Raw genomic sequence first — 27,335 nt, 5'->3', positions numbered from 1 at the left:
AATGGGAGTATTTACTTTATCGAAACTTCAGTAGAGTGGAAAAAGTTAGATATCCTCTTGCTGACATCACAACCCCTCTTTATATTCTCCTAAAACATTATATGTTCCATAACATAAATGGCATGTCACGAGACCTAACTGGACATGAAAATTATGGGCAGAATCATTCATATCATGAAAGGTCCTATATGATAATATAGAATTATTTTTAATAATTTTTTGTTAGGTGTTGACTTCTCACCACGTTCCCAACATGCTTATAATCTAATTCCAATCAGGCCGCCCGCTTACCCCCTTTTTTATTTCTATAGCTAAAATGTTCAATCCTAAACAGCATTTTGTGATATCTTTCCAGAGGTTCCTCCAGATCAAACCAACCCAGCTGAAAATAAAGTCACCGCACGCGGCATTGCGTAGGTCCAGAACGTGCAGCGCGTCGGACATGAAAACTGTGTTTTTTTGTGAGAATGAAATAAGACGGGTGCTTTTGTATGTTTTGTTTTTTTTGTTTTTTTTATACATTCTACAGGAATATTCTTCACTCACCAAAGAAATAGCCATTGAATTTGTGTATTGGTTGCTATTCGTCTTTAGAGGTCCATGGCCATTGGGTGCACAGCTCTAGAAATATTTCACGTCAACGTCTTAAACTCTGGGGTTTGTGTAAGAGAGATGAGCCAAAGAATATGTCTTCGTTGGATAATGCCACGCTAGAAGCGCATCTCCCTTGCACCCTATTTACTATAAGCAGTATAGAAAATTGGTCAGTATGGCCACCTCTGGCCTTAACCTACACTTTGTCCTTCATGTAGATAAGTCTATAGCATTTAACGGTTTTAGAATTTATTTCTGGGGGAGAATCTCTAATTAAATGCAAGTTTAAAAAGCTTCTAATTGTAAAGCAATCGGGAGACTACAAAAAATATCCAACGTTACAATTTCTTGGCCGGATCAGCTTAAGGGCTTGAAAGGACCTCCGAATAATGTGGTTTCAGTGGCTTTTATTGACTTGAAATTATATGGGGAAGCCGTAAAGTGATGTTTGTGACAAAACGAACTAAAAATGATGTATCCCACAAACACCACCAAATCATCGTGGCCTTCATTTGTCACCAATGTATCCTGACAGCTGATCTGTATTCTCTGGACCACAAAGCCTCTCCTGTGACTTCTTAGCAATGGTGCCGATGTATGAGGAAAGGCGGACTCATGCTACAGTAACATTACTATTATTTTTAATCCTAAATCATCTCAGCGAAATGACGTGCTCTTGACCTCCGTAGACGGAAGAACCACCTCGAAGGGAAGAAAAATAGATATATTTGGCCTCCAAATGTGCAATAGTTACTCGGGTTTAAATCCCATCCATAATGATCTTTGGTGGCGTGTGGTGGGAACGTCGAAGATGTCTTCTGCAGCATTGGACATCTTGCAACCCTTGGCTCCTAGGTTTTCCAGCCACCCGTTTCCTGAGAGTGATGGGGGTTATAGCCCAACCATAGTTTTTTTATGTGGCTCAGGTTCTTCAAAGCCAGGATCTACTGCATTGTCTACTTATACTGTGTCTGTATTTGGTAGTTTTGTGATGAAATGTGAAAACCTGAAAGTAGACTTTCTATTTTTTTTTAAAACAAACATTTACCATTAAAAACACATTTCATAAAAAAAATTGCCTTAATTAAATTTGTATTTTTAAATAAAGATGATTTGATAACAACCCTGTGAACTGCTTTTATTTATTTATTATTGCCCCCGGTAGGGGCACAAAGGGTGTCCAGGTGCTCTAATGCATTCACAGCTCCCTTTTCTTTACACTAAAAGGGCTTTTAACAGATTGGCCCGTTGGGTGTGTGTATGGGGCGGAGGGGTAATTACCAGTTCATTGAGAGGGTCTAACCAATAAAACGACTTGCATTTCATTAGCCCGTCTGGGGAGCTTGCATGTCATTAGCCTTTCATTGACATAATGTAAATGGGGTGGGTAGACAGGGGGTCCAACTAACATTAGGGACTAGCTGAATGCCGGGATAAGAGGTTTCCAACTCTATAGGGGCCAGGGGCCCTTAAATGTGACGTAAGAAAATTTTTTATCACCTAAGAAAGGTAATAGATAAGCGGAACAGCCCCCCAGCAGAAGTGGTAGGGGGTAATACAGTGAGGGGATTAAACACGCATGGGATAGACATACGGCTCCTGAATCTAAGACGAGGCCAACGACTGATTAAGGTTTGATTCTTTAAAGCAGGAGAAATGGCCGTATCTACCGTTACATTTGGCTTTGATGCTAAAAAAAGAAATATATTGTATTATTTATTAGCTATTAAAATAAAAACTTTTGGATTATTTATTTTTGTTACGCGTGGTGGAATTTACAATCTCTTCCTATCTCACCCTCCGTATTTCCTTATTTAGAATTACGTTTAATTTGTATGATTCTCATACTTTAGACCCCTGTTCCCAAACCTTATATTCTAAAGTTCTTTACTCTAAACGTACGTATTTATTAAATATTAAACATTTACCTCTGAGCCATAGTAGCGGCCATCCTAAAGCCAATCGGGCGCTTTTTCTTAAATCCTGCACTTTATAGTAAAATACACTAAATAAACCCACATACTGGTTAATAAACACCAAATATTTGCTCGTATATAAACATTTTAGTCCCTATATATTATTCTATCGTTATCGTCATCTTTATTATTATTATTAAGCAAGACTCCGTTTGCCTAAATTAAAAGGGCTTTTCTTCAAATGATTTGTGTCTTGGGAAAGCCTCCGCAGTCTTTAATCCACCCTTCTGTGCTTTTCCAAGCCATTCTTTTTTTCTTTATCCTCTCTCTCACATTTTCAACTTCTTTCGCATCTCTGAAGCCACCTCGCCAGATATATCCATGACAAGCAAATGAGGCTCCTCCATTAAGCCCCATTCAAGAATAGGCTGGTCTGGCTCGTAGGGGGTAATTGCCCCCTGGACTGGTGTGAATTTAATGATTTGAGTCACCGCAGGAGGTCTCCTTGTCTACAACAAAGCCTATCCATGAAGCAGAATCTATTGGGAAGTAGACCTGTCAATCACAGTTCTGCTTCATTGACTAAGCGCATGGTTTTTCTTTTCGGTTCCCAAGTGAAAGTGCGGGGCTACTAATGGCTCGGTCCCCGGGTCCTTAGGATTCAGCTATACCCTTTCCTCCTAATCAAAAAGCTATACGTTAAGTCCCTACATCAGGGTTACCAAGTTCCTCATAAGTGCTACGTTTCCTCCATAATTTCTCAAGAAGAACGTGTCTACACCATAAAAACTTCACAAAACATGGAATAAAACAGATATGTTTGGTATTAAACCCAAATCTCTAGACATTGATGTCCTACAAGTCCCGTATGCAACATATAAATTGTATTTTTTTATTATATGAATTACCAATGTATACCGGAGCTACCATCTTGCTGCCGCATCACAATTTCAATTACTTCCATATTGCCATGACAACCTTGGACCGAGGCATTTTTTTTGTAAGTCTGGGAAAAGTACTGGGGAAAGAAATTGCATTTTTATTTTGGGGGATTTTTTCTCCATATTGTGCTGTTTTTTTTCCACAAATTTCACAATTCTATATATATATTTATGAAATTGAATAATGTTTATTTCTAATCACTGGCTAAAAGGGTACTGAGAAGGCCACGGTGGAACCAGGTCATCAAAGACTCGCTGTTTTGTGTTGGAGGTGGCCATTCGTCTTCTGGCCGCAATGTCCCCTTTGAAAATGTATGTTTATTGGGCTAAATATGAGAACTTTTTCAACTTCGCCACTAACTTTACTTGGCTCAATTTTCTGTGCAAGCAGCTAGATGTGATTGTAAGATGGAGCCATGTTTGTAATTATTTACTGGCCATTGGGTCTCCCATGAACCTTTATTTCCGCTCACATGACCGGCCCCATCCTTTATTGGTCAACGCTGGCTGGATAAACAGGGCTGTAGTGAAGACAAGGCGAGGGGGTTGCCATGGGAGCTGCACTGATGATAGGAGTGGGAATGTTTGTGTGTATGTGTAAGTGTATGGTGTTAGAGTGAGTGTGTGTCAGTGTATGGAGCTAGAGTGAGTGTGTTACTGTAAGGTGTATGCTGTTAGCATGTGTACCTGCGTGTTACTGTATGGCGTTAGCGTGTGTAGGGTAGTGTACGGCATTAGCGTCAGCGCATGTCTCAGCGTATAGTGTTAGAGAGTCGGGTGATTTTAGGATTATTGGTGCAAGGAGGGAGATGGTGTGTGTATGTATGAGTGTATGGTGTTAGAGTAAATGGGTGTTAGAGTAAGTTTGCGTCTTGGTATGCGCGTGTGTTTTAGCTACAGTGGTGTTATGTGCGGAGGAAATACTACACCCAGGCGCCACTAACCCTCGGCTTACACCTGGTGCAGTTGCGTGTATCCCAGCTGCCTGACAACTGTACATCTAATCTCCAGTTAGGCCCTGCCTCTCTGGACTCTAAAATCCATGTCTTGGATTGACTTGTTAAGAAGAATTGGCATTCATTAACCACTTATCATGAATGAAGCATAAACTGTCCTAACACAGTTCATTTGTGTTACCGTATCAGATTGTGTTATCTTTTTATGTAGCAGGAATTGATTTCCTTCCGTATAATTATTGATTAAACAACAACAAAAAGAATATAATTATTGCTTGGCTTATAGAAGGAAAAAAATAAAGCGGCTACTTGTGATAGAAGCTGCAGCCCCTGCAGCTGTCCTCTTCCTCCGTGCTTCCAAGATTCTTGTCACTGATTGGCTGCCTGAACCAGCCAATAGGTGACGGGAAAGCACTTCCATTGAAATAAATGGGAGCGCTTTCCACCCATATGAATAGACCCCTGCCCACAGTGTTCTTTAAGTTACTTTAAGTCGCTAGGGGGGGTAAATGTGTTTGGGGGGACAGTATAGGGCTCTGTCGGCCAGTGGCTTACTGGGCATTAGCCAGTTTAGGCCTGCTGCTGACTCTCTATAAATAAATATAATTGAGAATAAATGAGTTTCTTAAATTAGTCGAACAATGACACCATTGCATTTATTCAACATCACATACTCAAAGATATATTAATATTTAAATGCACATTATTTTACCTTTTTTTTTACATAAATCATCAGAAATTACATTAAAAGAACTGCTGGTTAAGTAGCATATGGTTTTTAATATATATATATATATATATTTATTTATTTATTTATTTATTTTTCTTTTCTAATTCCAGAAGTGATGGTATCAAAACACTGTTTACTCGGATGTATAAGATCTCTGGAGCAATCCCAACACAGACATTAAATTATGTGTTTTCGTTCCGTTCCCAACACGGCAAGACTATCGTGTAAATACCGTGTTTACTCCACCCAGACATAACAGGGACGCGGAACTCCCTCTGGTACCCAAGCCTGGTTTTCTAAATTTTGTCCCAGGGGTTGTTGATGGAATCCATGAAGAGTCAGCCTTTGTGTCCAAAACATAGAATGAAGTCTATGCTACGTATGTCTGTGTTAAATACTAGTATGTCACGTGTAAGAGCGCCGCTCTCCAAGAGGAGATCTAGCTTCAAAAATAGCAGAGGATCATGGGTAGGTGAGTACAACAAATGTTACAAACTGTACATGTTCCTCGTAACTGTAGGACAATAACATCAACCATATCATGGTCATAGTTTGTAAAATGTATCATAATGTGCACGTAGGGTTGTTACCTGGGGTAGAAGGGTTCTCATGCCCCAGGAACCCAGTCCAAGTTCACTAGGTATCCCCTAGCCCAGAATTAAAAAAATATTAATAATAAAGTAAATAAGGGCTTGTTGCAGCCTCCAGAATCGAATCAGATGTGCAGGTTACGTAGTGGAAGGTCTGGGTGGTGTCCGTGCCTCGCTTTACTGTGACTACCTGGGGCCAGCGGCCAAAACAGGTTATAGGGCAAGCAGCATGGTCTACATCTTAATTTATACTGAAGTCGGGCCCATTCATACATCCCCCGTATCGTCACTGGATGTACCATGACACAATTCTCTACGCCTACCACCTAATTCCGCTTCCCACCTTCACAACATCGGTGTGCACCTGGGTGGCATGGTGTCTTCTGGCGGTGCTTGTTACCCCTTCAGATCGCCCCTTTGGATCGCCAAAATTGATCTCTAATTAGAATAGACAGAATGAGATCTGCGGCCTTTGCAATTATCACTGGCCCCCACGCATTCCACAGACACTTGTTCAAAGGCAGATGGGGTGTAGTTTCCCTCCTCCCTAGGATTCAGGACCTAGTCCCTGCAGATATACCACTTGTGTCATCCGAGGGTCATCCTAGGGTCTCCACTCTCCAGCACACCCCTCCGACATGTGCTTGTTAACCTAGCAGACAACCCGTTGGCAGCACCCCAGGTTACCACCTAAGTCGCAGATATTAGGGCTGGCCCTACAGCTCTACTTTTAAAGACCCCTTTACTGACCAGGGGTGGGCACCTCACTATAGCTAGACGCTAAACCCCTGCCAAACTATCCCTAAGATAAAGCCAGCCTGGTTGTGGGAGAGACGAACATTTTTGTGCTTTTCATTCACAATCTTACTAAGACCTGCTGGGGCCCCTAGGCCCACATGTGAACATAACACATGACTTACCTACTTACCTGGTCAGTTCTTGTTAAATGCATGGGGAGCTCACATGCTAACAGATACACCACAGAGCTACATTATTCATCAAGGACCCCAGAGTCCCCTAGGCACTGGGTTAGCGAGCCTAATGGATGATCCAGCATTGAAGAATAGAATCTGATGGCAGATCAGACCCATACCGCCTGTCTACTCACTCATTTTTCCTTAATCAGTCGTTGGTCTTGTCTTAGATTCCCACCCCATGCATGTTTAAGTCCCCTCACTGTATTAGCCTCTACCACATCTGCCGGGAGGCTGTTCCATTTACCTGCCACCCGCTTGGTAAAGTAAAATACAGACAACAGTACCATTGTCTCGCTGGTCGGCCAATCTGGAAAACCCGTATTTGTCAAAGATTTTGTATTCAAATCTGTAGACATTAGAATGCCATTGAAGCCATGATTTACACACTATAGTGCTTCTTCCTTGGAAATAAATCCACCCAAGTGAACGGAATAAATAAATATACTCTATTAAAAAAATAAACAATAAAAATAAACAATAATAAAAGCCTCCTTCAAACAAAAAACAAAGCAAATCTAAATATTTTGGATAACAACAAAAACAATAATAAATATAATAATAATAATAATAATAAAAACTCACTACCAATGCATGATTTAAGGTTTATATTATTGGATAAAATGTATCATTATTTAGAGTTACAAAAACACACAGTTTATGGTCTTGCTTTTACAGATAGTATTGTCTTGCGGATGTCACTTCTCTCTCTTCTCCCTTTTTCTCTCTCCTTTTCTCTCTCTTTCTCTCTCTCTCCCTTTCTCTCTCTCTCTCCTCTGTATAGTTTTTTTTCAATGTGTCTCTGTGTTTCCCAGTGAGAATGTATTTGGTGGCTGAGATGTGGTGTAATTTTAGACTGTCTCAGTCCCCTCCTCTCCTCCTTCTCCACCTCCTCCTCCTCCTCCTCCTTCCCCTTCCCCTGGCTCTGTGTGGTGGCAGAAGGGGAGTCTCAGCCTGTCTGCCTCTTTCTCTCCCTCCCCTCCCCCTTTGTACAGTTCACTGAAATGTATGCTGGGAAGCTGAAATAGACACATAGAGAGACTGCAAAAATGGCTGCACCATGAGAAAAAAAAACAAAATACATTTGCAATCCAGACAGAGAAGGGGCTGCTGAAAGAGCCTTCTTCAGGAGGGCTTCACAGCTCACCTCTGGAGGGAAGAGGGGGGGGATCTGGAAGAAGAAGAAGAGGTCCCCCCACTACAATCTGTTTATTTGTATCAATTTTGTATCACAAGAGAAGGGGGAGAGAGAGAGAGAGAGAGAGAGACAGAAAAAAGAGAAAAGAGAGAGAGCGAGCAAAGGAAGGAAGCAGAGGAAATTTCCATCAGAAAGAAGAAAAATAAGGAAAAAATAGGGTCACAGTACAACATAAAAATTAATGGATAGAAATTATCCAACCGCTGGATTTGGTGATCCTTTGGGTGCTGGTACAGGATGGAGCTACGAAAGGACTGCAAAGGCAAGGTATGGATCAAATGATTAATAATAATTAGGGAATAAATATGCAATTGGTAGGGATGATATTCAGGGTTGGGGTGTTGTTGTTTTTTAATAGATCTTGGCAAGCAGTGGGGTCTTGGTGCATGCATTGGCTTAGTATTGTGTTTGATTATTTGATGCATGGGTTGCAAACTGCACTGATTTGCCCCTGGGGAGGGGGCAATAGGGGGGAAAGGGTAGGGGTGTTGGTGGTAGGGGAAAGAGGTTCATCAGGGGCTATAGTTGCTATTGAACCCCTCCCCCCCCTTTTCTATAACCTTTGCTTTTATCCCTTATAGGGGGGCACACAGAGTGCACCCCAGACATTCCAAGCATAAACAAGAGGCGCCCTCCCGCATCAAATTCCTTGATGGTTGCAAAAGACAGGAGAGGGAGGGAGAAAAAAAAAAAAGAATGAATCCAGCCCTGTCTGCTAAAGGCCTGCAGTCTGCAGCATGGAGCACGTTGCAAGCAAAGGGATTTCCTTCCATTTTGCCATTCTTTCTGCTGCTGGGGAAGAAAGGGGGTTGGGGGGTGGTATAATAGTGGAAAAAACATAAAATATTACCTCCTATATTGCATATCCTGATGCATTTACTGCTAGGGGTGGTGTTCTACCTAAATAAGCATCTATTGTTGTTTTTTTTCACCCCAGTTATTAACTTGGAATTTTATATTTCTTTTGCAATTGTCTGGGATCGTAGTGTGTGTGTGTGTGTGTGGGGGGGCGGTCTGTCTGTGTTATATACATGGTAGAAGAAAGGGGGACAGGAATATAGAGGAAATTATTATTATTTATATAGTGCCAATAATTTCCGCAGCGCTTCTTACAGTCCGTACATTCAAAGGGTCTGACGAGTCCGACTAAGGGGATCCGATTTATTAGGGAAAGAGAACCCGGCTCGCAAGGTTACTTATGTTTATTTTTGCATATTCTATGCATAAGGCCAGGTGTAAAAGGGGGTGGGTCCTTCTAGAGAAGCTCCTCCCACCACACATAACTAAATATTAATTATATCGCGCAAAGAAAAAATGAGATGCGGGCGCTGAATGGCTGCGCATGGAGATACGGAATTAGGGATCTGGAGGAAGCAGCTGGTTGGCTGCTGATCTTGCAGGAGGGAATGGAAGATGGTGGAGAGAAATTGCAATAAGGGACATTAGCATCCGAGCCAGCGGTGGCTTTGGTGACAATGGCCAGATGCTACAAAAATCCTCCGCTTGTGCATATTTGCTTGATTTTTTCCCCCCCCTCCCCATCTCTCTACTATTGAACATGCCCAGTGAATGGGAAATGTCAAAGGTATTAGCTGAGTAAAGAATCCCCCCCTCTTCCTTATTATCTAGCTGGGTGCTCATTCTTGAAGTGGAGGCCTTATCTAAATGAGATGCAATCATAGAGTTACTGAATATGCTAATTCCCACAGAGGTATAACATTCAGGTAGAATATGAAGTGATTGCACTAGGATTCTAGAATTAGCTTTTAGTGCAAAAAATAAATAAAAATAAATAAATTCTCGGCGCACCCCCCCAAACGCTAGTCTAAAAAAAAATTACGGCTCAACGGAAAAATAATAAGACTTACGTCCCTGAATAGAGCAGACGTTCACAGGTGACTCCCACTTTATTATTATTTCTAATCCTAGGAAGATTAGTAAATACCAACAAAGAATCGTAATTGAAAATTCTGCCTAAATTTTCTTAAATATTTATTTGAAGAAAAAAATATATAGCAAAAAAAAAAGAATTTGTCTTTAAATAAAAACATGGAGTTTTCACCAAATGGACCAATAAAAATAATTAAAACAAATATTTAAATCATTTAATTTTTTTAATAGCGTTAGCTCAGTGTTCTTTTTTATTATAGAATATGTAAGTGGTGCCAACCTTTTATTTGCTTTTTAAATTGAAACTATATTCTAGTATTTTGGTGCATCCGGACACTGATTAAACATAAATATTCTATATAATAGTTTGCTTTCGTGTATATACTTCTGAATACCAATTAAAAAAAAAATAAAAAAATAAATACCAATTAATAAAAAAAACAACTATTAATATTAGTCACCATGAACTAGGAAGGGATTAAAAGAAAAATTCTCATATATTCCTGAATATATACATATGTGTATAGATCTTGCCGATATTAGCAAAATAAAATTTTTGATTTTTCTATGAAAAAATAATAAATACTAAAAATAAAAAAAAAAATAAAAAAAATGCGGATGGGTAGATAGATGACTTGACTGCAGTGCTATGGAAAATATTTTTTTTCTCCACATGCTGTAATGGGTTTTAATGGCAAAGAAGAGGAAGACGCTGTCAGATTTTGTGTTAAAACGTTGGCTTTGAGAGTTAAAATCAAGCTTTGCTACCTTTAAAAACCCAAGAGTCTATTGGGGGTCGTGATGTCATCGGGTCTTTGATACGTGTAAGCGGCAGGAAGTTATAACGCGATTTCTGTATCTTTAAATGTAAACGGATGTTGATTTATATTTATAACCGAGCAGACACAACGTTACAGGCGTTTCATTTCCCATGGGCTGGCTGTGTTGGTAGTGGGAGGTAGCATTGTCTGCTGATACACACGGTTATTATTCCTACTTTATTTAGACATGTCAAGTGATCCTCATTCCAAGGTTATGGAAAATTCAAGCTTCGGGGCAGCATTCAAATCGTGGGTACCCTGCACGATGCTTTAAGGGGTGCTATTTAGGGGTACTTTGAATATTGGGCATACTGTGATCAGCTTTAGGATAAAAATCTCTAAAAATAGTTTATCATGCTAGGAGTGGCAGGGCTAGATCTGTTGTGTTGAGCCCGACCACAATATCAAGTCTTTGTTTGGAGGTGACCCATGTGATGTACTTTCTGTAGGTCACCATTACAGATCCGGTCCAAGCCCCGCGCACTAAGTCTTTTATAATCTGAACATTATTGGCCTGCCAGATAGGGAGAGTTCTTACACACGTCTGGAAGGACCTAAACATAGACGGTGAGGAGGTGTTCTAGTTGGCTTGGTGCTCTTCTTCTCCAGTAACAGGTGTGGATGTCCTCTCCGTGCTCGGTGGGCTCCTATCATTGCCTGCAAAGAGACCGTCTCAAATGCCTGGAAGGCCACGCACACCATGCTATTCTGGACCCCAGAGCGCTAGTCAACCATGTTTACCACCTCCGCCAGCTGCCACGCTTTAACAAACATCCATAAAGTCTAACTATTCTACATCGTGCTCGTATTAAAACATTCATTGCGCTCATTACCCTGTTAGAGCACATCAGCCTCAGTAGATCTGTCGTTTTAGTCTCTCCTCTGAAGGTTTATTCACAAAAACACACACTTTGCAGGAGCTTTTCTTTAGCGTCTAGGGCAACAACCTATCAAAAGCCTGCTTCAGTGTCACCTGACAATTATGCCTTCCCTGAAAAACTAAATTATGAAATTTACATGAAGGTTTGGGACAAATCAACAGTACTAGGAATGATGTCTCCAGTGCTAGTAGGACCATGCTGGTGGGTGGGACATGACATGGGGAAAGTCCTGAGATGATTGGTAGGTATTCTTGCGAGGGGCCCCATTTTGTCTATCATTTTGTGGCTTCTTTTTTTTTTTTTTTTTCGTTCTTCATACCCCTAGTTCGGTGAAACACGTGAGATGCTTCCAGCTCCCTAGAGACACTCGGACTGGGGCAGTGATCACTAAATGGGTTCCTTGTTATCCGTGGGCTAATTACTTCCACCTGTGGACATTCAATTAGCGCTCTGCTGGTTTGGCACAAACGCTCGGGGCAAGCAATGGATCGCCTTAGTCCAGTAATGTCAGGTGAAAGACGTTTGGGCTGAGATGTCCTCGTTCCACCCAGGCTAATTAGTGCCGACACAGCCACCTTCTGCATCATAAAGCGCAAACACAACAGGAGACTAAAGCAAATACAAGGTCATTGAAGAATTTACTAAAAATGTATTTATTTCAGGTGGGCTATAAAAATAATAATGCTTAGTATATTAGCGATATATATACACGATGCTGATTGGCCGGTGACGCGTTATTTGGAGAGATCTTGAAGTATTTTGGTCCTCAATAAAATGAAGTTAGGATAATCCAGGCTGTCATCTTAACACGTAGACCTCTGTTTCCCATTCTGTTAGGTTCAGTAGGGTCCGTGACCCGACGCGTTTCCGATGCCCTAGGGCTTGTATGCTTCGGGCACCCAGCAGATGTAGGGTTAGGGAGAGGTGGTGGATTTCAATGACCTGGCACGACTCTTCTGAAAATGCCACCCTTGTCCAAGGACGGTTCTTGGGGTATCCTTAGGAGGGCACGGGTTGATCTCTCAACCGTCTTACAACCAGGACTAGAAGGGGCTATTCTGTCCGTGAATGAGGCCGCTTTTTAAAGATTGACGCAACTGGCGGCATCAGAGTTATTAGTAGGTTTATCTGATAATCATTTTATCTCTTGCTGGGACTTGACCTCAACCTCCAGTTCACCCGAGATCCAGTCCTCGCTGCCTCTGTCCCTCCGTCACCTTATTGTCCTCTAATTCTCTTACTTTGTGTCAGTGTCCCAACCGAGGCTCCGCGGGGACTACGGAAAAAACGTTATATATAAGATCAAAACAGCTTTAAAAAGTTAACGCGTAGCAGTAACACTTTACGAACCAAAGCTTAGGTTTGTTAAAGGCCCTTATTGCTGGTGTTTTTCTATGTATTTTAAAGATGCTGTTCCATCTACTGTACAGAATCATTCCTAGAACTCCTGAATGCCCAAACCCTACCAGGAAATACTTCTTTAATTTGCCTCGCTCATGATTTGTGGGAATCTTTAATTGCCTTGTGACACAAATCAGGCATGGGTAGATTGTTGCCATAGAAAAATACATTATTTTACGTTATTAAGCCCCTAGGGGCAATAATAAATAAGCAGACGAGCTAATATATATTTTTTTATTTTTATTTATTTTATTAAACAAAAATGCAGAATATTTGGTAACAACTTAAAATCTAGTCATCTTAGCGTCTTGATATCAGAAATGTTATATATAGAAGATAAGCATTTATCACTTCTGCATTTAAAGAGACAACAAGATATTACATTACATAGACGTACAAGACTTACAATTGATTCCATTTGTCTTTACTGAGTTTATTATCAAAACCCAAAGTGTGTGATTTTCAGGGAATTATCTAAGTAAATTGCTTTCATTTTCGGGGTCTAGACGAGCTAATATTTTCTTAGCATACTAGATAGTGTAATTAATATTTTCTCCTAGTGGAACAGCACCTTTAACATACAGTAGGTGGTCTCTAGATATGGGATTTGACACCTGTCGCCTTTATTGAGATAAGGTTTGACTTCAGGGGGCCAAAAGACAGGGTGATGTCAGCAGGTTACTTGTATTATGTCATATCTGCCCCCCCCCCACATTACATACTACAGAGATAAAAACCTTTACTGTCTCATTTCTTAACAAGCATTATATATGGCAGTTTGCTCCAACTAACGTCTGTCTTTAAAGGTTTTGCGTTCTTTTTCATTGTGATAGAAGCTACGGCAGATGTTCTTCTGTTGGGTTATTACGTCATCGGGCAGGAAAAGGGTTAAAATAGGCACCATAACAGAGGCATGGGTTATAGAAGAGTTCAAGCAACCTTTAAATCCACTTCCTGGTTGTCATAGGAAGAGATTAGCTTCCTTAACATGTAAGGCTTTCTCCAGCGCCTACGTTAGAGACCTAATACCTCTGTCGGCACCGGCTGCTGAGACGTCGTTTCATTAAAAGTATTAAAAATCTACATTAAAAAAATATCATTTTTATTATTTACAAAAAAAAAAAATAAATTCATGTTAATTAATAATTTTCAACATTATTCATAAAATAAAGCAACGGTAATTCATTATCAATCCCGGTCAATCGGGCCTTTCCAGGAAAGTTCAACGTTCAGAAGTGTTACGTTACGAACTTTGTTTTCGTTTTGATACAAAATACATTTTTATAGGGGAGTTAAAACTTATCTACAAACAAAACAAATATAGTTCACATTGTAACCTCGGGGCTCGCAAGTTACTTTGTATGATTGGCGACATCCAACAATTAAATATAAACCCCCCCAATGCCAATTTCTTCACCAGACAACAGTCCAGGGAGGTCAGTCATTCCTCTGATGGGCAGGATCCATTCTAGAATCAGTAAAAGTAGGATTTTTATTTATAAAATCCTCAAAATCCAGTCCGCTTAGTGCATCGGGCTCTTCGGAAATGTCGACGATTACCCTGAACTGTGTACGTGGGATGGGGGGGCATATTTTATATGTATATTGTATACAGCACATTCCGTAACCCTTTTAGTGCCAGCAGGGCGGTGCAAAGCAAGGAAGGGGTTAAATCCGCGAGTCATGTCCTCGTGTGGTCCCACTCCACTAATGGTAAAAAAAGAATTACTCTAATTAGAATTTGTTGTCTGCGATTGGCCGAGCGGCCGGGCCGCGCGAATAAACCGACTCGGGGAGAGAATAAACACGCGGGACAAGTGTGCCGAACAAATTCTCCTCGGGTAACACTTAGTCCTGCGCAGCTAATTATAACCAGCATTACTAACGAACCAGAAACGTGTTATCAACAGCGTACCGTGACCGTAGAATACCCAAGGAGACGTACAGTAAACATAGAATTTGACGGCAGATCGGCCCCCTTTCGGCCCGTCTGGTCGCCCGTTTTTTATCTGCCGCAAGCCTTCTTAAGTGTTTTCATTCTCTTATTGTATTAGCTCTTACCACTTCTGATGGGAGGCTGTTCCATTTATCTACCACCCTCTCAGTAACGTAAAACGCTGGTTGGTCAATCTAGAAAACCCCGTAAATGCCAATTTTTTATTGAAATCTGTAGACGTTAGAATGCCAGCTTTCACAACGTTGTCTGATACAACCGTGCTGTATGCGAGCCCTTCTGTCTCCTCTGAACCCTGTGGAGAAAATTATGTAAGAGTGACCTATTTTGTTACTTTTCCCCCCGATCATGAGACTAATTTCCTTTATTATTGTGCATTTGGTAGGTTACAGTCCGCTCGGCATCGCTGATTTACTTTGAAATCTAATTTCAGAATCTTAACAGCGTTAAAGGCATATTAAGTTAGAATTGTTAGAGCAGTCGCCATGGAAACGGAATAAAGTCCTTATTGCGTGCTCCGTGTTCAAGGCTTTACCCCATGATTGCTCTATGCAAATATTATCTAAAGTTTTTCTTCTAGTACTGACATCTATTGGTCTGTGTTCAAAAGTAGTTATGTATTTCTTTGGTATGATTTTTGGAGCTGAAATTCTCCTAATTAAGTTAAAAGTCATATATATATATATATATATATAAATATATGCACACACATTATATATGCATAATTAAAAAAAATATATATATACATAAAATATATAAAATATATAAAATATATATATACACACATTATATATGCATAATATATATATATATATATATATATATAAAAATAAATAAAATATATATATACACATTATATATGCATAATATATATATATATACATAAAATATATATAAATATATATATACACACATTATATATGCATAATTAAAAAAAAATATATATATATACATAAAATATATATATATATAAAATATATTATAAAAAATATTTTTTTGGCTTTTTTTTTAATCTGATTTGTTAGAAAAAAATATTTTTTTGCTTAATTCGGTTAGTCACATGCCGTTTCATCCCAGTGGGACACGTAAACCGTATTTTCATTAGGCAACGCCGAATGAACGATCCGCTGAAAAATAAAAATAAATTAAATGAGATCGTGCTATAATACACAATTTTTTTAAAATTTTTAACTCCTTGAGATGCATCAGCTGTAGAGAGAAAAAACATAAAAAAATTAAATAAATGATTTTCCCGGTGCGATAACCTAAATGACGTTTACCTGATATATTTAAGTATTCTGCACACAGTTTTCCATTGGACCGGTTCCTTTTCCGCGGACGCGTCTCTCTACTAATTGCCGAGGCATCCTGGCGCGTTTCAGAGTCGGGTCTGTTAGCGATCACCGATAGTTTATTTAAGGGGTTTGTTAATAATAGCCGGGGCGAGGGCTGCACACATCGGAGGTGCGATGCTCTGTATTTTAACCGCTTAGATACCCGTACGTTGGGATAGCCAACGTCTTACGTAGGATGCCATAAAATAGAGAAATTTAATCCTGGAAAAAGGCAGATTTTTGTTTATTATGGGACTGCATTTAATCATGTGACCAGCCACGTTTCTGGAGGGAAACCCCCCCCCCCACAATTTAATCTAATTTTACTAAATCTAAAGATCACTTGTTTATTCTTCAGATTTTGTTTCTTTTTTATGTTTGTTTTTATTTGCCATTTATATAAATTATTATTTGTATTCCAATTTATTATTTATTAATATTATTAGTACTTATAGCGCCGACAGCTTCCGCAGCGCTTCTTATAAGTCGAGGTTTGCTTTGTGTGGAAATGATCTATAAACGCCAGGTATGGTGCAAAATTCCATAAGTGCTGCAGTCACCATGGCAACCGGTGAGATGTTTCTACTCGTTGCCCTATATTTATGGCTTTGCACCATAATCGCACTTTGTACATTTCCCCTTATACCATCGCTCTGTATGATTACAAACCGGCAGGGAGAGGCGGCTAGTGTCGTAGTTAAAGAACGGACTCGAGTCTATAATTGATTCTAGAATCTCCTGTTTTCTTCCGGATTGCCGTGATCTTTGAGTTTCTGTATTCACAGTATATATATATATATTTCTTGATAAGTCTGCATTAAAGGGGGCATTACTCGAGTAATTGTAGCCCAAAGTCCAGTTGCTAGCGCCTTGAATATAATGTCATTTCCTAGCATCCCAGGCTGTTACGTTATGACATCAGAAATAAATACAGGAAGTGAGTTAGTATACATGGTAATATATATATATATATATATATATATATGATCCCTAATAATACATATTCCACAGGGCTATATAAAGGGTATAATTAATAAATGCGTGGGAATATATGAAATCTGATATAAATGGAATATTGAAGACAATTAAAATATGTAATAATATATATATATACTGTATATATATATATATATATATACACATATATATATATAATAAATTATTCTTTGAGTGGTGTAGGGTTCTTTAGCCTTTCACTGGTTAAAGTCAGCTAATGATGATGTGAGGCCGACGCATTCCGCTCAGTGACTTATAGCTTAACTCTTTGTTTGCCAGGGAGTAGTATCAGCTCTGCCTCAGGCGGTTAACGTAAAGGTAAAGTAAAGGTTAAAGCACATCTTTTTCAACCCCCCCCCCCCCGCTACAGAGCGGTGCTGCCAACTGGCGCGGTACAGAAGTGCCATTCCATCTGTTGTCGGTTTATGTAGTTCAGAGCGTTGCTGCAGAGAGCTTATGCTTGCCGGCTCCCTCCCGCTTCATTTCTGGCACCCCTTTTAACCTCCCAACGCCGTGATCTATAGAGAAGGGGAGTGGGACACAAATTTTGGGAGACCCCCCCCCCCAATCATTTTAACGTTGGTGAAATTATTAAGGGGTACAGCGCGATCAGATCTCCTGCTCACCCATTTATGGAAACGATGTATTGAATATTAACCCATTACGCCAGGAACCAGTGATTTGAATTTCCAGGGGATTCCATTTTTGTAGCGATATTACATTTTGTCTGGTAAATTGCCGTCGTTTATAAATAAAATTTTGTCATACAAAATAAAAAGGCTTTAACGTCGCTTAAAAGCGTTAAACCGGTTTCTTTAATGTTTGGTTCTGTTTATTTTAAAAACATTGTGTTGTTTATTTTAATAAGCTATTTTAATGGCATCATTTGTCTCTGGTGCTTAGAACAATATATACCCAGCATGCACCTGGCGTTCTCTTCCTGGTGTTCCTTGTCTTGTGACTCATCTAGGAACAGGAAGTAGAGGGCAGGAGAAAAAAAAAAAAAAGGTGCCCAAAATGCCTCCGGCATAAAAAGATCAGCGCAAAGAGATTTAGAATAAAAACTATTCCCGAAACATCTTAAAGGACGCTGCCGAGTCTTAGAAAAACAATATATGGAAACAATTAGAAAAAATATTATTTATTTTAATTATTTACACTAAGTCCACTATCGTCGCTTTTAGCCATTTTTAATTTGTTTATTAGTGTAAGCATGAAATATTTTTTTATTAAAAAGGGCTTGCAAGCCTGGATTTGCCATGTTTTTAGGGCTTGCTGCCTGTGGGTGTGGCATTATCTACCTGTGCTGGAATGCGGCTCCAGGTATTCACTACCCTTTCTGTAAGATTTTGGTCTCTGGTAAGGGGCGCAGTGCCGTAGAGTTGTAAGGGATATGCCTTGTTCGGTGTCTCTCTAATTTCTGATACATCTGTGATAAACTCATTTATGACCTGCGATTACACGTAATGTTCTTCTCTTTGGAAGCAGTAAACATGGGAATGATGGGCATTGCTGTGCCTGGCGTCTTTGGATCAAGTTGTGCGTTTGGGTCTACAATGAATGAGAGCACTTTGTGAGAGACGGATATATGGGGAGGAAAAACAATGCCTCCGTGGACCAGTTTTTGCACACAGAGAAAGCGAACAAGTCTACAAAGGATGATTTAGAAAAAATATATATCCTGCTGAGTTGGTGGGAAAATGCATTATTATTATTATTATTATTATTATTATTTGACGATAATTATACTTGTATTATTATTATTATTTTATTTTGACACTGGTCAAGACCCAAACCTTAATCAGTCATCGGTCTCGTCTTAGATTCAGGAGCCATATGCCGATCCCATGCATGTTTAAATCCCCTCGCTGTATTACCCTCTACCACCTCTGCTGGGAGGCTGTTCCACCTATCCATCACCATGCAAGTAAGGAGACTGTAGCCCCATTGGTGGGCACGTTCTGTGCCAGTATAAATAATGTTAGGAACTAGATTGATTTGCTTGCGTGAAACCTCCTTGGATATCGGGGACTGCCGGGGTCACTGCTATTAATAATAGGGGACGGGCAGATATTTTTTGGAGTAACTTTGTTTGTGAATATTTTTTTGCGTGGGAGGGATTTTAATGAATGCCGCAGGCCGGCCGCGCATGATGAGGCAGATTAAATGGGTTTGTACGCCCGCAGCTACTGTGTGGTTTGGTTCATCCGCAGACCGGTGCAGTCTAGCAGTGAAAGGGTTAACAGTTGCCTTCTCGTAACCAGGATAAAATAAACAGAAACGATAAACGAGATTCTGGACGCTAAAACCTGCAGCGAATGAGAACCTGAGTTTATTTATAATGAAGAGCAACATCTTTACTGGTTCTTTCTGAAGAAGAGACCTCCGAGGTCCCAAAAGTAATTTTACATGTTGGTATCAGCTTCGTGTTGACCTGCGTCTGCCGGGGGGGTTGAGTTGGCCCTGGGTCCGGCTCGGCTCCGGCGTGGCTCGCTTACACGCATAGGAAGCGGAAGCTGAAGGTAAAAGACGAGTGCTTGAGGTCACACGAGTCTCCTTTTACTGCTGCTCGATCAGCAGGGGCATTATTTATTGACCCCTTCCACGTGCAGACGTTTAAACTGGTAGTATCGAGGCCGGCCAGGAAGTGGTAATTAAAACAAATACCCAGTTGTTATGGTCGATATCCCTGCTTGAATGCAGGTGACTCAATTAAGTGTCTCTTTAAACAATGACACATCAGTGTTTCCATGGCGACCGGTATTAGACCCATTTGGGTTGACATTTGGGGAATCACCACATAGAGTCGTCATGCGGGGCTATTAAAGGGTTAATATTTCAAGCGTCCGCTCGTTTAGAAAGTCCCCAGGTATGGCTATGCCAGAGCTGTCCGTCTACGGCCCACCGTCATTGACCTCATAATGTAGCTTTTTTTTTTTTTTGTGTGTGTTCTATACCTCTCCTTTCTCATCACACCCCCTCTCTCCTACACCCAGCCCCCCTCCCCACCGTCCTCCTGGCCATCAGCCCGAACAAGACAAAACCCCATTGACAGGGAAAGGAATTTGATCCCGGGGTAATTTTTGGGAGGGAGGACGGGGATTCCTGTTCTTTTTTTCCTCCCCTCGGATTGGGGGGTGGGGGGTTGTTACGTGTTTCGGAGTAACCGCCACAGCATTTTAAAGGCTTCGGAAATGATTTTTTTTAAATCATGAGAGCAGAGTTTGGATCATTTCCCCCGGGGAAAAATAAGGATATGATTTTTCTGTATTTTGTACCCAAAAAACCCCAAAACAAAATAATAATAAAAAGAATAATAAAGCTTAAGAAACGTGTTGGGCTCTAAAGGGTTACTGCCGACACCTCGCATTCACAGACTTCATCACATTCTGACGCTGTTCTGTACCCCTTGGAGGAAGAAAAAAGACCCCAAAGCAGCCACCCCGGGGGGAAAACGGCCCACCATACCGGGGTTATTCAGGGATTGACTCAGAGTCTCAGGGTTTTGCCCCAGTCTCAGGGTGAAGGGGCAGATTCTCGGGGTCACACAGTCTGGAGCCGACTCCTTCCTATTCTACCCCGCTGTGATTATATATAAGACCCCCAGTTGGTGCTTTTGCCCCCAGTATGTTATGGCTGATATCCCTGCTTGAATGCAGGTGACTCCATTAAGTGTCTCTTTAAATAATGACAGGTCAAGGTTTCCATGACGACCCGTATTAGAGCCATTTGGGGAGGCACTACCTCCTAAGCATATGCATTTAATGAAATCGGTGGAGTTTCTGAATGAAGGATTCAGCGTCGTCAATGCTTCTAAAAGGGGCTTCTTCCGACCCCCCCCCAAGACGCTTCTAATAAATACATGTTTTGGTGCTAAAAGCTGCGAGTCGGCCCCCGATGCGTGGGAGTCGGCGGGAATGGGATTCTCCTACTGAAGGACAACCGTTTCTCCATATTTATTCAGCAAAAGTGACGGCGAATATTATTCCCGGAAGGAGCAGCGAAGCCGTTGAGATAATTTAAGCCGCCTGTCAAATGTCCTTTTTCAGACTTAAAAAAAGAGTAAAAGTGCATATTTTTAGAACGCCAATCGTTCATTGATGGTTTACTTTGGTGTTCGGGATTTTTTACATGTTTTTATTCGCTGCCATTGTCATCTCTGCTGAATGCTGGGGTATGATGTCATATGCCGACACACGGCACAGGATAAATAGCCCCCTATAGTATAACTGGCCTTGGGGGGTACAAGGGTGGTCCCTGCTATCCCCAAATGGATCATTGGGGAGCTATAGGAGATATAAGATGAGCCCAAGGTCCCAAACACTAGATAATTTAACAACAAATGTCTAATGAAAGGCCATTTTTAAAGGATGAAAGGGCTTGAAGGGCTGTAGGTGGGCATAATAAATCTTTATGGTCCTTTTAAGACGGAATGAACAGTAACCTTACTTTATTTTATTGCATATAATACATTATTGTGTAGAACTTGTAGATCTTTTTCATGTAATTAGCGATTATAAAGATATTACATGACATTCAGTATATCTCTGAATCAAATTCATTCTCTTTATATCATTCTTCTATTAGTGGGCGGAGTCTGTCCCTTTTCTTATAATTACAAACTGTTCTCCATTCTAATAAACCGAATCCAATCGGATATCATTACCTGGGATCTCTTTGGATTTCCCAACATGATTTGGTGTCATTACCTGGGATCTCTTTAGATCATTTCCCACACAATTGGGCGCCATTAACTGGGATCTCTTTGGGCTTCCCAACACGCTTGGATGTCATTACGTGGGATCTCTTTGGGTTTCCCAACACGATTGGATGTCATAACCTGGGATCTCTTTAGATTTCCCACACGATTGGATGCCGATACCTGTTATCTTTTTGGATTTCCCAACACGATTGGGTTTCATTACCTGGGTTTTCCAACACAACTGGATGTCATTACCTGGGATCTCTTTGGGTTTCCCAACATGATTGGGTGACAAACGTTCTGCTCTCCTTTGCGTACGAGAAATAATGTTAGCTCATTGTATGAGCTAAAAGCATAAGGGTGTGAATTGTAGCCGGTTCCTTTTTTTGACTTCCTTCCCTACTTCCTTAATGAATGAACCAGGAGGGTCAGTGAAAGAGTCTCTTGTTAAAAGGTTATCTGACAACCCGGCATTCAGTGCATTATGGAGGACGCGTCGCTTACCCACAAAAACTGTGTGGTTGGTTAATATGGAGTCTGTAGTCGAAGGTGGTACCTTTCATGGGGGCAACACTTTAGAAGAGTCACATAAGCTTTGGAGTCTTCAGTGATCTTTTCTTCAGGTGGAAGCATGAGGAGAAGACCTCTGAGATCCTGATTGTAACACAGAGTCTTCACTTAATCCAGTGCGGCTTTGATGGTTTTCACATTAAGTCGAGAAGTTAATTAAGTAACAGAACTGGAGGAACTTTACCTCTTAATCAACTCACATGGTACTCACTTCTTAGTAAGGAGACCTCAGTTCTTCAGAATAAAACCAAGCCGGTTCCTAGAATTAACAGCACCTGTTATACAAGGTTCATTTGTTCCATGATATAAAGTACTAGTTGGTATAGACTGCAGTCGCAATTTAACTTCTTTAACAACACCACATGTGGTTATCAAGTCAACAAATAAACTGTAACACAATTGGATGGCTACAATTGATAGGAAGTATCTGATATCTAGGAGGGTTGGAGATCATTCAGTCTCGTATTAGATGGAGCCCATCCACAGTGGACAAAAGGTCCTTTGTTGATGGGTCCTTCCTAGTACGGGACTGAATAACCTCCAGTGACACGTGCTTGAAGCTAGGGGGCAGGGTTTGATGTTTCCGATTACCGTAATAGTTTGTAGGAAGTCAAATTCTTAACACAGGATATGCTATCTAGCTCAATAAAGAGATGAGAAAAATGTGCCACGCTTTACCACAGCTCTTCCTGTCTCTTCTACGTTTTCCTCTGCTGAGTAAAGACCTCGACTTTTAAGTAACCGCTTTTATCGAGAGGATAGTGATTGTTTTATCTTAGAACATGTGGCCCCTATTGTGACACGCAGCAACTGTCCAGTGGTCTCTCCTTTGCATTAGAGAGTCTAGAGGGGTCTGGAGTCAGGCTAAGGGAGATGTGAATAGCCTGTAAAGGAGATAGGGGGTGGAGACAGGCAGTAAGTGGACACACCCAGAGATTAGAAACACAGCCCCCGAGGTTCATCTTCCATGCCTGGAAGACAAATCCAGTTATACCTACTCCACAGCAGCCCTTCTTTTATAATGGTGCACCCCTATCATAAGAACTCGCTGATGTAATGTTGACCCCTGGTTGGACGCGACCCACGAGCCCACCAAGTTTGGCAAATCAACCAGTGATACAAAGTCTTACATTAGGAATAAAAATTGTCAATTTGCGCCTTTAATGGCTGGAGAACACATGGCTGGCTTTCAGACCTTCTTCTCTTACTCCAAAAACATCAATTTTGGTCCGGCTAAATTGGGTAGTAGAAGAACCTAGAAGCTAGAATTGGACACCACTTATGCATACTGGTGTATCAACATTGTCAAGGCATTTTTTTACTAGTAGGGCACAGGTTATTGCTATCGGGCTACCAAAGTTAAGATTACCAACGTTTCCCCCGCCAAGAGGATCTCTGTAGAAGGTTACGCACCTATTAACGTGGTTTTTGAAAGGTTATCAGAAGCGGTAACCTGTCAAACTCAAGTTCAGTTTTTTATGACAGTGAAATCCGATACACATTGATTATTTAAACGTGTTATTTACAAGCAGGTCACCGGAGGACAAGCAAAGTTCTAATAACTGACAACAGTGGGTTTGTGAACCAACGATGGCACGTCTGGGGTTTAATGACCCCCAATTTGAAGCCCATCATCAGCCTGAAGACACAGGGAACTGAAACCCTACCGGGGCCGGCTAATATTTCAGTGGAGTTGTCACGTCCGTAAACAAAATCCTTTGGTGAAGTGTTTATGGAGTCCAATTAAATCCCCTACAAAGGTATTTTTAGTGTCAGCTTAGGGACCCCGTCAGCGATCTCCGTCAAGTGTCAGAAGCCTTCACCTGCCAGGCTGACCTCCCGCAGGACTTGTTAGGGTACACATCATTTTGGCATCTGTAATGGCATGTTGCCTGCATGTAACCCTTCGGGAGCCCAACGGATGTTGTGTTTCCCTGTCCAATCCGCTCCATGCTTGTGGTAGAAGTTGGATTTTCGATTTAACGGTGATAGTCAGAGACCGAGACGGGTTTGGTTTTCAAGAGAGCGAAGCAGCGGGACGCACTCTATTTACCCGTTCCCGTCATGGACCTGTAACTCCAAGCCGTGGCAGAAATGAACTTTTTTATTTTCCCATATGATTTTTTCTTTAATTTATTCAATATTCAGCTTTTTAAAGAGAATATACATATCTTTATTAATCTGTAGAACAGAATTTACCTTTTGATCATACCAATTGTCCCTCTTTTTGAGGATGCGAGATGCATATTAATCTGTCCATCTTTCTTATCCCGCTGTCCACCTCTTCTCATACCGTAAACCTTCTTCCCCATTCCATACGGGTTCCATCAGGTTCTGTCATGGTCCCATTCGCGTTGTGCGTGTGCAGTGAAATATATATAATGGCGTTTTGTCACGTGTTCCGATTGTTGCCAAAATACTAAACATTTCCCCTCGTCTCTTTCTTTTTTCCAGTTTGGTCTATGGCAGCTCAAGAGGCTCCCACCCAGAGACAGACATTTTGCACAGACAAGCTTATGCAACACCTCACCCTCTGCAAGGCTACGCGACCAATCACCATCCAGCAGGTAAGCCGTCGAGACGTTTTACATGATGCTTTTTGGACCAAAAATGGCCGCAGGAACCTTAGTCTGTGACTAAAAATGGCTACCTGTGTTTCTGTAGGCTTTGGTCCCAGTAAGAAAAGGAAGTCCCATGGATCTAAATCCAATTATGTAACGTAGCACCGAAGGAAAGGGGGGTTTATTTCCCTTGTATGGGGTCATGTGACATTCTCTACTCACACACCACACTGAGTTGTTGCTTTATGGCAACGCTAATGAAGTCCTGCTTACCCGAGAAGTTGTTTCTATTCTACGGTTTACCAAAAAAAAAAGGGATGTGTTAATCTGCTTGATTGGATTAAATTAAGAAGGAACAAAACACATATTGCAAGCATACAGCTGTCAAAACATTTATGATGTGAAAAGTATGATTGATTTGAAACATATTAAAGCCGTCTTGAATTATATTTCATTTAAAAAAAACATATAGGAGAGCCTTCTGCCCGATGCTTTAAATGGTTTAGTGGGCGTAGCCAGGGGTGTGGTTAGGGGAGGGGTTTCCCCAAGACTTTTTATGTGACTTAATTATGGAATAATTAGAATAATTTGAAATAAACTCCCCTCCTGTACTTTGCTAAATCCCCTTCTGCGTCCTCTTCCACGGCCCAGTAGACAGTTTCTGTGTCCCAGGGCCAGACTGGGCATAACTGGGCAGCCTGACAAATTAAGGCCATTGGCCGCTAAATGATGCGACTGCTAATCACGCAGCATACGGACGGGCATAACAAGCCGGTGGCCACGTACTGCAGGGCCCGATCTGCCCCTCCATCAGGGAGTATGGTGCGCCAATGGCCAGCGGCCCACCGGGCATTTGCCCAGCGTGCCAGATGGCCAGTCTGGGACTGCTACGTCCCATTACATGCCTGGATTCAGCAGGGAAATCTGTTGCAGTTGGAGACCCCGTTTTCATCAGACAGAACATTTCCAAAAATTAAAGCTTGCAAAAAAAAAAAAAATTACAGCTCGATTCAACTTATTTACAATATCCTCTGGGCTGTTTGTTTTATTTTAGGTTTTGTGTATAAACTTCACACAGACCATACAAATAATTTACAAGAGTATAAAAAAATACTCATAAAAAATAAAGAAACAATCAGAAAACGTAAACAGATCCGTCGCCGGTTACTTTGTATTCTGGACAGATGTGATCGCAAGGAGCAGAATGCGGGCGTCTATGCAGATACCCCTTCCATTTACCACTTAAAGGGATAGTTTAATGTCCCTGGCACCCCACTGGTAACCCTTTAATATACATTCTTCCAAAAAAAGGTGGCGAGGGTGGGGAAGGGGGCAAATGCATATGGGAGGGGGGTTATCTGCAGAATCTCTATGCATTAAAGTGCATATGACGGCTGGAGAGTCCCTTTAAATATATGCAAATAAAGTCCTTTACCCCATACGCAGCCTCATATTTATTTAGAATGCCGATTGAATGATCTTGATGATATCAAATTGTCTTGGTTAGGATGAGAGCTATCGAAGGCTGCTTTGATCCACGGCTTTCCTGTAACGTTCCCCAGTATCGTGCGTCTGACAGATCGGAAAACAAAAAATGGTGCATTGCATCAAAACCCATGTTTCTTCCTCGTGCCTCGCGGATCACAGATCCATCTATACTGGAAATCTTGACCTGGATATAGCTCACCCCCTTGTTACCGCCTGTACTTTAAGTCCCTTTATGTATTTAAATGTTTCCATCGTACCCCCTCTCTCTCTTCTCTCCTCCAATTATGGTGCATGTAAAAGAGACAGCGTTTGGGTAACCGCCATCCCCTGGTTGTCTCTCCGTCTGGAGAAGAAATCGTCGACGGATCTGAAAATGTCTCGACGGCAATGAAACTGCGACAGCCAGTAGTTAACGATGTTCTTGTCTTCCCGCAGGATTGTCAGGGTTGTTTGAGACTGGTCTCCACCATGCCAGCAGTGCTGCTCAAGATGCCTCGGTTATGAACCTCATCTCTGCCCTAGAATCCCGCGCACCTCAACCTGGACCCTCCGCCTCCTCGTTACTCTCCCAGTTTCGAACACCATCATGGCAGACAGGTACAAGCAAACCTTACTATGCATGGAACTCTAGACTCAACATCCATATCGACCCGGCTGGGAAAAACAAGAGCCACAAACCTATGAACCCACTTTAAGCAGTGGGGAGTTGATCCATACATTGAGCTTATTAAATGTCTTATAGGTGTCTTAATTTTGTACCTTTTTGTATATGCCACTTGCTATTCCACTATGAACCATTGCGGAAACATAGAACATGTAGCTTGGACACTAGCCTGGA

General features: G+C 41.2%; 1 protein-coding gene across 5 annotated transcripts in view; it reads left to right on the top strand.

The window, feature by feature from the left end:
- The first annotated feature begins 8,080 nt into the window (after window positions 1-8,080).
- Window positions 8,081-27,335, top strand: part of LOC149273444 (proline-rich protein 12-like) — a 33,066-nt gene continuing 13,811 nt past the window's right edge. For all 5 annotated transcript variants that reach the window (XM_089506306.1, XM_089506307.1, XM_089506308.1 and 2 more), the window contains exons 1-3: window positions 8,081-8,166; window positions 24,903-25,015; window positions 26,933-27,094. In XM_089506306.1, the coding sequence (XP_089362432.1) occupies window positions 8,081-8,166; window positions 24,903-25,015; window positions 26,933-27,094 (361 nt within the window). The remainder of the gene's footprint in view (window positions 8,167-24,902; window positions 25,016-26,932; window positions 27,095-27,335) is intronic.

Source organism: Sceloporus occidentalis, unplaced genomic scaffold (genome assembly GCF_023333645.1).
Source record: "Sceloporus occidentalis isolate IW3139 unplaced genomic scaffold, rSceOcc1.0.p SCAF_375, whole genome shotgun sequence".
NCBI classification, from domain to species: Eukaryota; Metazoa; Chordata; class Lepidosauria; order Squamata; family Phrynosomatidae; genus Sceloporus; species Sceloporus occidentalis.
The sequence above is the reverse complement of the archived record's forward strand: the minus strand, read 5'-3'. Positions and strand labels throughout refer to the sequence as shown.